General features: G+C 41.7%; 1 protein-coding gene across 23 annotated transcripts in view; it reads right to left on the reverse strand.

Moving 5' to 3' along the window:
- The window catches only part of AFDN (afadin, adherens junction formation factor), a 314,907-nt gene that overhangs the window by 49,050 nt on the left and 252,944 nt on the right, over window positions 1-12,913 (reverse strand). For all 23 annotated transcript variants that reach the window (XR_016311500.1, XM_089668566.1, XM_089668562.1 and 20 more), the window contains one exon: window positions 2,165-2,353. Coding sequence is in view for 22 of the 23 variants with exons in the window: in XM_089668566.1 (XP_089524692.1) it covers window positions 2,165-2,353 (189 nt within the window). In the remaining variant the exon portion in view is untranslated. The remainder of the gene's footprint in view (window positions 1-2,164; window positions 2,354-12,913) is intronic.

Here is a 12,913-nt window from a genome sequence, read left to right on the forward strand (position 1 = left end):
ACAGTGAAATGTACATTATTTTTCAGTTTGGTTTTTTTTTTTATTTTTATCACCTCTTTCCGTTAACAGATTACCCTTGTAACATTTCAGGTTATTTGTTGGATTTGAACAGTTTAGATTTCAATAAAAACTGAATATAATGGGGGTGTTCTAAAACTTTTTACCACTATTTACAATATATTTCAAATTTCCATATTTTGGAACCACATCTAAGCAGAATTTAAGGCAAAAAAAAAAAAACTATTCCCAAGAATCAACATTAACCACCTCCCTTCCGGCCGTTGTATATAAACGGCCGGACAGTGGCAGTGCAGGGTCGGGGGGCCGTTTCTAAATGACCACCCCGCACCCTGCTTGTGCGCGCAGCACCACAATCCGGTGCCCGCTGTGTCCTCTGGACACAGTGGAACACCGATCGTCGGACGGGACCTCTGTACGAGGTCCTGATCATGTGATCGCTGATTGGCCAATCAGTGATCACATGCAAGATGTCACTTCTGAGATCATTGCTTACTATGTGTGAAATCTGTGAATGATCACGGGGGTCACATGGTACAAGGCTAATCACAACAGCCTTGTACCATGTGACAAGCTGTGACCAATCACAGCTCACTCAGTAGTTCTCAAGAATGCAGCTAGAGAGAAGGAGAAATGATTGCTTTTACATCCTTTATGGGTGTAAAACAATCAGTGTAAAAAAAAAAAAAAATCTTCATCACCCCCCACAAGTAGTACAGTGTCACCATGGGGGAACTGCACTGCTAGGGTGACAGTATGTAAAAAAAAAAAATAGTAAATAAAAAATATTAAAAAATAAAAAAAAAAGTAAAAAAAAAATTTTTTTAAAAATTATAATTTTTGGTTATAAACTAATTTTTTTTTTTTTTTACTAAAAATATAAACGGAATAAATTTTGGCCAAGATTTATGATGAAATACTATTTGCAAACTTTTATAGGAAAAACACTTTTTTTCTAAATTTTTGGACTTTTTAATTTACATAGCAAAAAAAAATAAAAATCCCAGTGGTGGGCAGTGTTGCATGACCGTGCAATTGTCATTCAAAGTGTGATAGCACTGAGAGCTGAAAATTGGCCTGGACAGGAAGGGGGTAAAAGAGTCCGGACTGGAAATGGTTAAGAGCACCCAGAAGAACTATCAAGCACCCTGTCCCTATTTGTTCTGCCTGCCTACCTCCAGCCATTTCCATCTACCCCTTCCCTTCACTTTCCTGGAACCCATATCTGCTTTTAATGCTCTTCATGCCCCCCCCTTAACATACTCACCTGCTTTCTTCCAGTATCCACTCTCCATACCCCCTCCATCTCAAACATCTTTTTTTAGTCTTTATCAGGGTCCTTTGGTGAGTGGCAAAAATGTCTGCTGCTTTTAGGAGCGGTTTTGTGCTAATCTGTTTCACTATGTCATTGCTTTTATTTAAATATAAAACCATGGGGTGTTGCAAGGAAGTAGTGGCTGAATTCCAGACTAACATTGGAATGTTTGTTATACTTGACCACAGTAATGTGCAACGCTGCTTAACTTGCGGCTATATGCTGTGTGGTTTTTGTCAGAATAGAGACAAAGTGACTAAGTACTGTACAGATTATCAATGTACAGCTTCCAATGCTTTTTTTTTTATAATAAAACTGTTGACACAATAATCACCTCAAGCTGCAATTTAATTCAATGAATCATTGCAGTGACTCATCCTTTATAGGGCTGCTCAGTCAAGGCAGATATCAATGTCTCCTTCAATAACCCAATAGTATTAAATGCTTTACAAATGAAATAAAACTGAAGCCAAACTATTATAGTTTCCCTTTAAGTAAGGAAAAACTGCCTCTGCACATACTACTGTGAGCTGCACTGTATTCCACTATGTAAATTTGGCATTACCAGTCAAGTTAGGATGATTTCAGCAGATCTTCAGTCTGTATTACATACAGGCAATACCATGAAACTACAGATTGCATATGACCATTAACATTTAAAGCCCAACCTCAGAATACTAGCAACACTCCTCCCAGATCCCTTTAACCTCTGATATGGGAAAAAAAAAAGCTATCCAAATGCTCATTTTACTTATCTGAAGCCATGTTCAAATGATGATCCTTCTTTCTTTTTCTGTTTACTCATACTATTAGTCTCATATATTGGCTTACTTGGACTGAGGTATTGCTAGAATGGTGGCTTCCCATTTGAACCTGAACCTTCTCCTCATAGTCTGGCCATTGACTTTGTGCAGGTGCCATCCGATCTTGAGATTTAGGGGTTGGAAAAGTAAAATATTCTCTAGTATAAGTTTGTGTTGGAATCGGATATGCCTCAGGTCTTGCTGGGGCTGGTGTTTCCTGTAATAAACAAAATTGAAATAAAGTGTATTGATTATACTGTTATGTTAGACAGATAATTAGAGAAAAAAATAAAAAGCCTTTATGATATTTCATTGTATACATTTGACATCATCTTCACAATGCTATTTGAGCTATTAGGGAATACTGATATTGGTCACAATCTTTAAAGCATTTACAAAGTATTTGCAATGATCTCTAGCAGTCTCCTATAGCACGACCACAGTCCCAGATTGCTTCCTGTGGCAGGCTCATATACACTATATTGCCAAAAGTATTGGGACACCCCTCCAAATCATTGGATGCAGGTGTTCCAACCACCCCCATGGTCACAGATGTATAAAATCAAGCACCTAGACTGCTTCTACAAACATTAGTGAAAGAATGGGCCACGCTCAGGAGCTCAGTGGATTAAAGCGTGGTGATGTGATAAGATGTCACGTGTGCAGTAAGTCCATCCGTGAAATTTCCTTGCTACTAAATATTCCACAGTCAACTCTTAGTGGTATTATAACAGAGTGAAAGCAACTGGAAACACCAGCAAATCAGCCACAAAGTGGTAGACCACGTAAAATGACAGAGTGGGGTCAACGCATGCTAAAGTGCACAGTGCGCAGAAGCCGACAACTGTCTGCAGAATCAATAGTTAAAGACCTCCAAACTTCATGTGGCCTTCAGATTAGCACAACAAGAGTGCATAGAAAACTTCATGGAATGGGTTTCCATGGCCGAGCAGCTGCATTCAAGCCTTACATCACCAAGTGCAATGCAAAGCGTCAGATGCAGTGGTGTAAAGCATGCCACTGGACTCTAGAGCAGTAGGGACGTGTTCTCTGGAGTGACCAATCACGCTTCTCTGTCTGGCAATCCAATGCACGTGTCTGGGTTTGGCAGATGCCAGGAGAATGAAACTTGCCTGGGTGCATTGTGCCAAGTGAAAAGTTTGGTGGAGGGGGAATTACGGTGGGGGGTTGTTTTTCAGGAGTTGGACTTGACCCCTTAGTTCCAGTGAAGGGAACTCTTAAGGCGCCAATTTCATGCTTCCAAATTTGTGGGAACAGTTTGGGGATGGACCCTTCCTGTTCCAACATGACTACGCACCAATACACAAAGCAAGGTCCATAAAGACATGGATGAGCAAGTTTGGGGTGGGGGAACTTGACTGGCCTGCACCCTGACCTCAACCCGATAGAACACCTTTGGGATAAATTAGAGTGGAGTCTGTGAGCCAGGCCTGCTCGTCCGACATCAGTGCCTGACCTCACAAATGCGCTTCTGGAAGAATGATCAAACATTCCCATAGACACACTCCTAAACCTTGCGGACAGCCTTCCCAGAAGAGTTGACACTGTTATAGCTGCAAAGGGTGGGGCAACTCAATATTGAACCCTACAGACTAAGACTGGGATGCCATTAAAATTCATGTGTGTGTAAAGGCAGGCGTCCCAATACTTTTGGTGATATAGTGTATATCTGACCACCTTCTGTAGCAAACCCGCAGTCCACGACCAACAACTGTCAGAAGACTGCAGTCCCTAACTGCTACATGTAACAAGCCTGCAGGCCTCGATGCCTTCCTCTAGCAACTCTGAAGATTTACAGCCCTTGCCAAAAGTTTTGAGAATGACAAAGAATTTGCAAAAAGTCTGCTGCTTCAGTGCTTTTAGATCTTTTTGTCAGATGTTACTATGGTATTCTGAAGTATAATTACAGGCATTTCATAAGTCTCTAAGGCTTTTGTTGACAATTACATTAAGCTTATGCAAAGAGTAAATATTTGCAGTGTTGACCCTTCTTTTTCAAGACCTCTGCAATTTGCCCTGGCATGCTGTCAAACAATTTCAGGGCCACATCCTAACTGATGGTAGCCCATTCTTGCATAATCAATGTTTGGGGTTTGTCAGAATTTGTGGGTTTTTTTTGTGTTCACCTGCCTCTTGAGGACTGACCACAAGTTCTTAATGGGATTAAAATCTGTCTGAGTTTCCTGGCCATGGACCCAGAATTTCATTGTTTTTTTCCCCAAGCCACTTAGTTATCACTTTTGCCTTATAGCAAGACGCTCCATCATGCTGGAAAAGGCATTGTTCGTCACCAAACTGTTCTTGGATGGTTGGGAGAAGGAGGATGTTTTTTTTACCCCTCTTTAATCATGCCTGCATTCTCAGGCAAAGTTGGGAGTGAGCCCACTCCCTTGGCTGAGAAGCAACTTCACATATGAATGGCCTCAGGATGCTTTACTGTTTGCATGACATGGGACTGATGGTAGCGCTCACCTTTTTCTTCCCCGGATAAGGTTTTTTTTCAGATGTCCCAAACAAATCGGAAAAAGGATTCATCAGAGAAAATTACTTTACCCCAGTCCTCAGCAGTCCAATCCCTGTACCTTTTGCAGAATATCAGTCTGTTCCTGATGTTTTTTCTGGAAAGAAGTGGCTTCTTTGTTGCCCTTCTTGACACCAGGCCATCCTTCAAAAGTCTTCACCTCACTCTACATGAAGATGCAATCACACCTGCCTACTGCCAATCCTGAGCAATCTGCGCACTGCTGGTGACCGATCCTGCAGCTAAATCAACTTTAGGAAATGGTCCTGGCGCTAGCTGGACTTTCTTGGGAGTCCTGAAGCCTTCTTCACAACAATTGAACCTCTCACCTTATAGTTCTTGATGATCCAATAAATGGTAGATTTAGGTGCACTCTTAATAGCATCAATAGCCTTGCCTGTGAATCCCTTTTTGTGCAAAGCAACGATGACTGCATGTGTTTCCTTGCAGGTAACAGGTTAACAGAGGAAGAACAATGATTTCAAGCACCACCCTCCTTTTAAAGCTTTCAGTCTGTTATTCTAACTCAATCAGCATGACAGAGCCTTGCCCTCATCAACACTGACACCTGTGTTATTGAGAGAATTACTAACATGATGTCAGCTAATCCGTTTGTGGCAAGGCTGAAATGCAGTGGAAATTTTTTTTGGGATTAAGTTCATTTTCATGACAAAGAGGGACTTTGCAATTAATTGCAATTCATATAATCACGCTTCATAACATTCTGGAGTATATGCAAATTGCGTGTCTAACAAATTATGCACAGACTTGCATGTTCATGAGGGAAATAAGAATTTGATCCCCTTCACAAAACATAACTTAGTACTTGGTGGCAAATCCCTTGTTGGCAATCACAGAGGTCAGACGTTTCCTGTAGTTGGCCACCAGGTTTGCACACATCTCAGGAGGGATTTTGGCCCTCTCCTCTTGGCAGATCCTCTCCAAGTCATTAAGGTTTGGTGGCTGATGCTTGGCAACTTGAACTTTCGGCTCCCTCCACAAGTTTTCAATCGGATTTAGGTCTGCAGACTGGCTAGGCCACTCCAGGACCTTAATGTGCTTCTTCTTGAGCCACTCCTTTGTTGCCTTGACCGTGTGTTTTGAGTCATTGTCATGCTGGAACACCCATCCACGACCTATTTTCAATGCCTTGGCTGAGGGAAGAAGGTTCTCACCCAAGATTTGACAGTATATTGCCCCGTCCATTGTCCCTTTGATGCGGTGCAGTTTTCCTGTCCCCTTAGCAGAAAAACACCCTCAAAGCAGAATGTTTCCACCATCATGTTTGACAGTTGGGATGGTGTTCTTGGTGTCATAGGCAGCATTCCTCCTCCTCCAAACACGGTGAGTTGAGTTGATGCCAAAGAGCTTGATTTTGGTCTCATCTGACAACAACACTTTGAAGTTTGCCACTGAACATCTGAATGATGCAGAGGAGGACTAGTTTAGATGGGCCTGGACATGTGCTTTCTTGAACAGAGGGACCTTGCGGGCACTGCAGGATTTCCATCCTTCTGGCGTAGTGTGTTACCAATTGTTTTCTTGGTGACGGTGGTCCCAGCTGCCTGGAGATCATTGAAAAGATCCTCACGAGTAGTTCTGGGATGATTCCTCACTGTTCTCTTGATCATTGACACTCCATGAGGTGAGATCTTGCATGGTGTACCAAACCTAGGGAGACTGACAGCTGTTTTGTGTTTCTTCCATTTGCAAATGATTGTACCAACTGTTGTCACCTTCTCACCAAGCTGCTTGCCGATAGTTTTGGTAGCCCAGTCCAGCCTTGTGTAGGTCTACACGTTTGGAATCTGATTGTTTGATTGCTCCTGTGGACAGGTGTCTTTTATACAGGTAACAAAATGAGATTAGAGACTGCTTTTAATCACAGCTTGTTACTTGTATGAAAGACACCTGATAGCCACAAATCCTGATGAATGATAGGGGATCAAATACTTATTTCCCTCATGAACATGCAAATCCATGCATAACTTGTTAGACATGCATATCATTTGAATTGTTTGTTGCTATTCTGTCTCTTAGTGTTACAATATATCTACCATTCGATTTTTAGACTAATTTCTTTGTGAGTGGGCAAATATTCAAAATAAGCAGGGGATCAAATACTTATTTCCTTCACTGTATATTTCACTGTATATTTCATGTCTGCTTTTAGAGAAAGTCCCTAAATACTGTTAAATGTGTAAGGCAAGCAAACAAACCCAAAGTTTTCCACTAACTTCTCCTTTCAAATAGCTACATATCTACATTCAATTCCATACTACCCCTACAATTTTTGAGAAGGAGGATTGTGACAGCCAGAGAACTTTGGCTAACACTGTGACCACAACCAAACTGGAAAACAGACTCCCACTGTTATCTAATGATAATCTAAATTGGGCTGACTTTTAAAATGTGCAGAAAATGTGCCGACTTCTCAAGGGCTGTGTTTCACTTCAGCAATATGTTGCTGTACATTGAATATGAATTGGCTGCCAGTGTAGCACAATGGAAGAATAAAACACATGACCCTTTTTTTTTTTTTAGCAACACAGCATGGTACAACAGACAGTATGTGTACTGTGGTGGGCTGCACTGCTAATGTACAGAGCACTAGGGTGCCATTCACAATAAATAGCACTCTACATAGAGCTGCAACGAAGTCTGTGATACATCTAAGGCCACAGGCTACAGTAAGGTTTGGAGATCCTTCTATTGTATATTATGAGCCTAACACTCATCAGTGTCTGAGCATAATCATTTGTAAATTTCTATTCCAATAAATGGTATAACTGATAATGCTCTAGGATGGGGCGCCCTTTTTTACGTTTTGTGATATAAAACTTTGAGAAGGTATTAAGAGAAGACCAGGTGGCGGCTTTGCAGACCCAGGAAATGGATGATTGATTCTAAAAGGCCATAAAAACGCCAACAGATCTCAGAGAGAGCCCCAATAAGGATGGGGGGGACCTAAGCCCTGGAAATAAGCTGCTTGAGACACTGAGTTATTGTGAAAGGGGAAGCAGGATAACCCTTCTTGGGAGCTGCAGGTAGGAGAAAAAGGAATCTGCTTTTCAGAAAGAAGATGTTGTAACGAGGCAAACCTTAACGGCTCTGAAAACATCCAGGCAATGCAGTGAAATCTCCTTGGTGTGCTTTGGGGAAAGACTTGGGGAAAGGGGGATTATTACCTTAATGATTTGAAAGGAAAGAGACCACTTTAGGAAGAAAGGAGGGTCTGGGTCTCAAATGAATGGGCTTTCATGCCCACACTGGTGTGAACAACTTGAGGCACTTGTTTTTGCACCAGCCAAAATAGGCCTTCCAGGTACGATGATATATCTTATGAGAAATAGATTTTGTCACTTAGAGGAAGGTGGGAATGACAGAATCGGCAATGCCCCTAACCTTTAGGACCTGGGTTTCAACAGCCATGCTGTTAAAGTCAGTGGTGGAGAAGCAGGGTGGAAAAGAATGGCTTGTTGTAGGAGGGTCTGGCCTGTTTGGGAGAGGCCAAGGCTTATCTGCTAGGAGTCTGAGTTATGTCCGTGTACCAGGTTCTCCTGTGCCTATTTGGGTCTATGAATATCACTAGAATCTGTTTTTCCCTCTATCCTGCAGGGCAGGTGAAGGAGAAGCTTCACTGGAGGAAATGCATACTGAACGTCATCCCTGATGATGTCCAGATGTGATTAACTTCATAGGGCAGAGTTTAAGGCTAATGATATAATTTCTACTCTGGGTGCTTCCTCCATACAATTACAAGCTGGTCCTTCCGGGTGCCTGGTAGGCACTGTATTATGTGAGTGCATTCACGTTTTTTATTTAATTTTAATAAAGATAGCTACACAATGAGTTTCTTCCTGTCTGGTCTGTGTCTTCCATATTGAGCCTTACTGAGTAGTCCAAGAGACTTTTTGAGACAGCTCTGGTGGTGAAGAAGAGGAGGAGAGCCACAGATGAAACTAAAGAGTTGATCTAAGTTTGCCAGGACAACGGTGTGGAAAATATGTAATAAGCGCTTCTAGACCTTCCTACTTTAATAATGGATCAACAGAGTCCGGAAAGTGTGCACTTTAAAAAGGGACACTCCAGAGTACATGTGAATGCTTTGCTGTTGCAGTCAACTGTGGCACAGAATATATGAGACACTTCTAGGACTTTGCTATCCACTGATGACTTGATTATTTGATTTTTATGTGTGCACAAATGCACTTTATATTGCACATTATAATCTACGTTGTTTAAAGTTTATATTGTCACATTACAGTCATCAATTTTATAGTAGAAGGCTGTACACAGTTCACCTTTATTTATTGCTTTCATGAACTGTGTGCGCATATTGGTTGTTAGTAGTTTACAACTTTTGTATTGTATTTATACTGAACACTGAGTTTTATCAAACACAATAGCTTTTTTTTTTCATCCTTCATTAATGTACATTTTTGGAGCGGCAGCTTGGATTATTTATACAGTCAATATGTGGGTGTATGTCAAGAGCAGGTGTTATATATTTTGTTATGTAGTTCCAGAATGATGGAAAGTGTAAACCCCTGTGGAGACCAGGTGCACTGGACAGTTAGGGAAATGTAAATCCTGCCTCTGCCTGACAAGCTGGCATCTGTCACTACCAGAGGGGAAAATGATTTCCCAGATTACAGGGCTGATCCGTCACGCAGGCAAGATTTTTGCTTGGTTGTATATAAGTAGCAGAAGATCCCATGTTGTGAAAATGCTGAGCTGCAAAGGTCCGGAATGGAACAGAGCGAAGTAAACTGCCTCGAGGGCGGCTTCTATAAGGTCCAAAGCCCTCATGTAGATCATAAAGATATGAGACGAGGGATGCCAGTTGGACCTCAAAGAAGAAATCTTTTCCAGGAAAATTGACCTGGGTCATGGCTAAAATGAGTCCTAGATACTCTGAGCAATAGGCAGGCAGGAGGGCAGATTTCTTGACGATGCTCATCCATCTGAAAATTTGAAGGCGCTGGGTCACCATTTGAACGTTAGAAGACAAGAGTAAGGCCGAGAGGTCTTTCAGCAGCACATGTCACATGACATGATTGCCCCGAGTTTTGAGCTGGGGCAGGAGTGGAGTAAGCACCTTTGTGAAGACTCTTGATGCAGTAGAGGGCCCAAAAGGGAGGGAGAGAAACTGAAAGCTCTCCTACAACAAACCCTAGAAATCATTGGCATGTGGGAAAGAAAGGATTGTGAAGGTAGGCATCTTGTATGTCCACTGATGCCAGAAATTCCCCTGATCTTACATAGTTAGTCTGGCTGAAAAAAGACAAAAGTCCATCCAGTTCAACCATATATAAAAAAAAAAAAAAGTTATAATCCTATACCCACAGTTGATCCAGAGAAAGGCAAAAAAAACCCCAGCAAAGCATGATCTAATTTGCTCCTTCCTGATCCCCCTAGAGGCAATCGGATATTCCCTGGATCAACTTTACCTATAAATGTTAGTATCCAGTTATATTCTGTGTATCTAAGAAATAATTCAGGCCTTTTTTGAAGCAATCCACTGAGCTGGCCAGAAACAACTCTTGAGGGAGTCTATTCCACATTTTCACAGCTCTCACTGTGAAGAAACCTTGTTTGGAGATTAAATTTCTTTTCCTCCAGACGTAAAGAGTGCCCCCTTGTCCTCTGTGATGTGAATAACGCTACACCAAGTTCACTATATGAACCACTGATGTATTTATAGATGTTGATCATATCCCCCCTTATTTTCCTCTTCTCAAGAGAGAATAAATTCAGTTCCTCTAATCTTTCCTCATAGCTGAGCTCCTCCATGCCTCCTATCAGTTTAGTTGCTCTTCTCTGTACTTTCTCAAGTTCCCCAAAGTTCTTTTTGTGAATTGGTGCCCAAAACTGAACTGCATATTCCAGATGAGGTATTACTAATGATTTGTACAGGGGTAATATGATATCTCTCTCTCTGGAGTCTATACCTCTTTTAATACAATCTGAGAGAAGCAAAGGAATTTATGAACAAGCAGGATCATAAGTCCAACATGGGGTGAATGCTTCAGTTTGTTTTAGAAACTGTGAATAGGTTTGAGCAAAACCCTTTGAAATTTTCTTCTGCAGAACAGGGATTACTGCTCCTTGAAGTGGATTCAGGGCAGCCTACAAGTCTTCTTGTCTTTAAGATAAAGCTGGCAAATCAACAGGTAGGAATCATAGAGGGCGCATGGATAGATGAGAGACCCCTTTTGGTGAGAGTAGGTAGAAGTAACAGTAGAAGTCTTAGGTTGTTTTCGTGGGGTAAAAGTAATTTCCCTCCAGTAGCTTTCTTGAAAAACTTATCAAGGGATTCACCAAGCAGGCATTCAGTTACAAAAGGCATACGTAGAAGACACCTTTTACAAGCAGACTCAGCAGACCAAGCCTTGAACCAAAAAACTCTGCACATTTGTACTGAGAGCCATGTCATCCTAGACACATCAACACAAAATAGCAGTGCATGAGTAATGAGCTGCAATTTTTCTAAGAGAACAGAGTCTTCTACCATAGAATCATATTCTATATTCATTTGTGCAGCCAGCTACTGTCTGACAAAATGGACATAGTTGCAATGGCCAGTTGTAGGCAGGACCAGCAAGAGCAAAGCATGCCTTCCAATAAGGTTTCAAAGCACCTGTTGACTCAAGAGGATACATCTTCACCAGGAACAGTGATGTTTGTTGATGACTAATAAGGCATAATTCACTACCAAAACTGATAAATTTTTTCCCTTTTCCATGGAATAAAACCAGGCTATGGGTTTTTGAAGAATAAATGCTTTGTCAGGAATTGGGCAATCCTCATGCAGGGCACAGCTAAATTGTGTGTGCAGAGAAAAGGTATTTTTATATTTAGCGGTTTGGTACCCAGGAGCTTGTTTAGGCTTAGGTGATTCCAGTGCCGTTAGCACAATTCTAGCATGCAACACATCAATAGGTGAGCTTACAGTAGAAAGCATATGGCGTAAAGCCTTACCTTGTATCTCAGAAAAAGCAGAAGCTGAGAATTCCTTTGCAGGATCCTCTTTTGTGTCCACCTCATCCTTCTCCATATCCTCCTCAAGGAGGATTAGAGTCACAATCCTGAAAAGAACTCAATAGGTGGTGGGGAGGCAGAAGAGTGATTTTGGACCATGGAGACCAAAGGCTCCAGAAAGGCAGAAAGCTTTCTAAATAAATGTTACAGTAAAAATTGCCTTAACTAGGCAGCTTGCAACAATCTACTCTAGATTGATGGTTGTGAACTTAAGAGGGAGTCAGAATTGGAGGAAGGGAGCAGTCCAATACAGGACCTTGCTCTAATGCAGGGTAACATGTATCACCATTTCAGCATTTTGCTGGCCTTTCCTCTATAGCCTGAGAGCTACTAGGCTCCTCTACAGCTTGTATCTGCCATTGCTAAATGAACGATTCCTTGTGTGGTACTCATGAAATGGATGCAGAATGAGAGGGTATTTGTGTGCCTCAGAAAGACGCTGCTATAACCCTGGAGCTGATCAATGGCCAGTGTCTGTCTCTGGAGAAGCAGACATGCTTCTAGCATTCTTAGCTGGAATAACAGGTAGAAGTGTGTCAATCAGAAGGTGTTTGCAGCTGTCACCACCCAAGCAACATGCTGCAATTGAAAATCCTGCCTAATTCAAAAAGGTAAATATGTTACCCTCCACCAATGTTATAGAAATATTTATTAGAGGGGGATAATACACTAAGTGAATTAACACCCCACATGTAAAAAGGGAAAATCTGCAATTACAGAGAAACCCTGTGTTACCTTATGGTGTTTTGAAACCTTACTGGAAGGCATGCTTTGCTCTTCCTCGTCCTGCAGGTTTGTTGAAGGGACCAAACTTAATGCGCCATGGTAGGCATACCTCTCAATGGGTCTTTAGAGTCTGGGTGCCATTGGAATAGACCATGGCCCCGGACCTTCTATACTTGTTGCACCATGTGCCAAAAACAAGGATCCAGCACCCGAAGCAAACATTACAGGCTAACCACATTGATGCGGAGTCCAAGAAACAATTCCCAAGCTATACATTGAGGTTAATAAATTGAGAAACTGCTAGTAAGCCATGAGGCTCTTCATAGTAATATCAGTTTAATTAGTAGAATAAAAAGGACTGGTGTAGAAACGTTTCCAGAGGAGAAGAAGTCCATCACCTAATGACACTACCAAAAAAAATTGAATTGGTGGGGTTCAGTGAGGGTGCACTGGGTGATGTTTCCA

The sequence above is a fragment of the Staurois parvus genome, unplaced genomic scaffold (assembly GCF_062004578.1).
Source record: "Staurois parvus isolate SC_StPar_1 unplaced genomic scaffold, SC_StPar_1.0 ptg000059l, whole genome shotgun sequence".
Lineage (NCBI taxonomy): Eukaryota > Metazoa > Chordata > Amphibia > Anura > Ranidae > Staurois > Staurois parvus.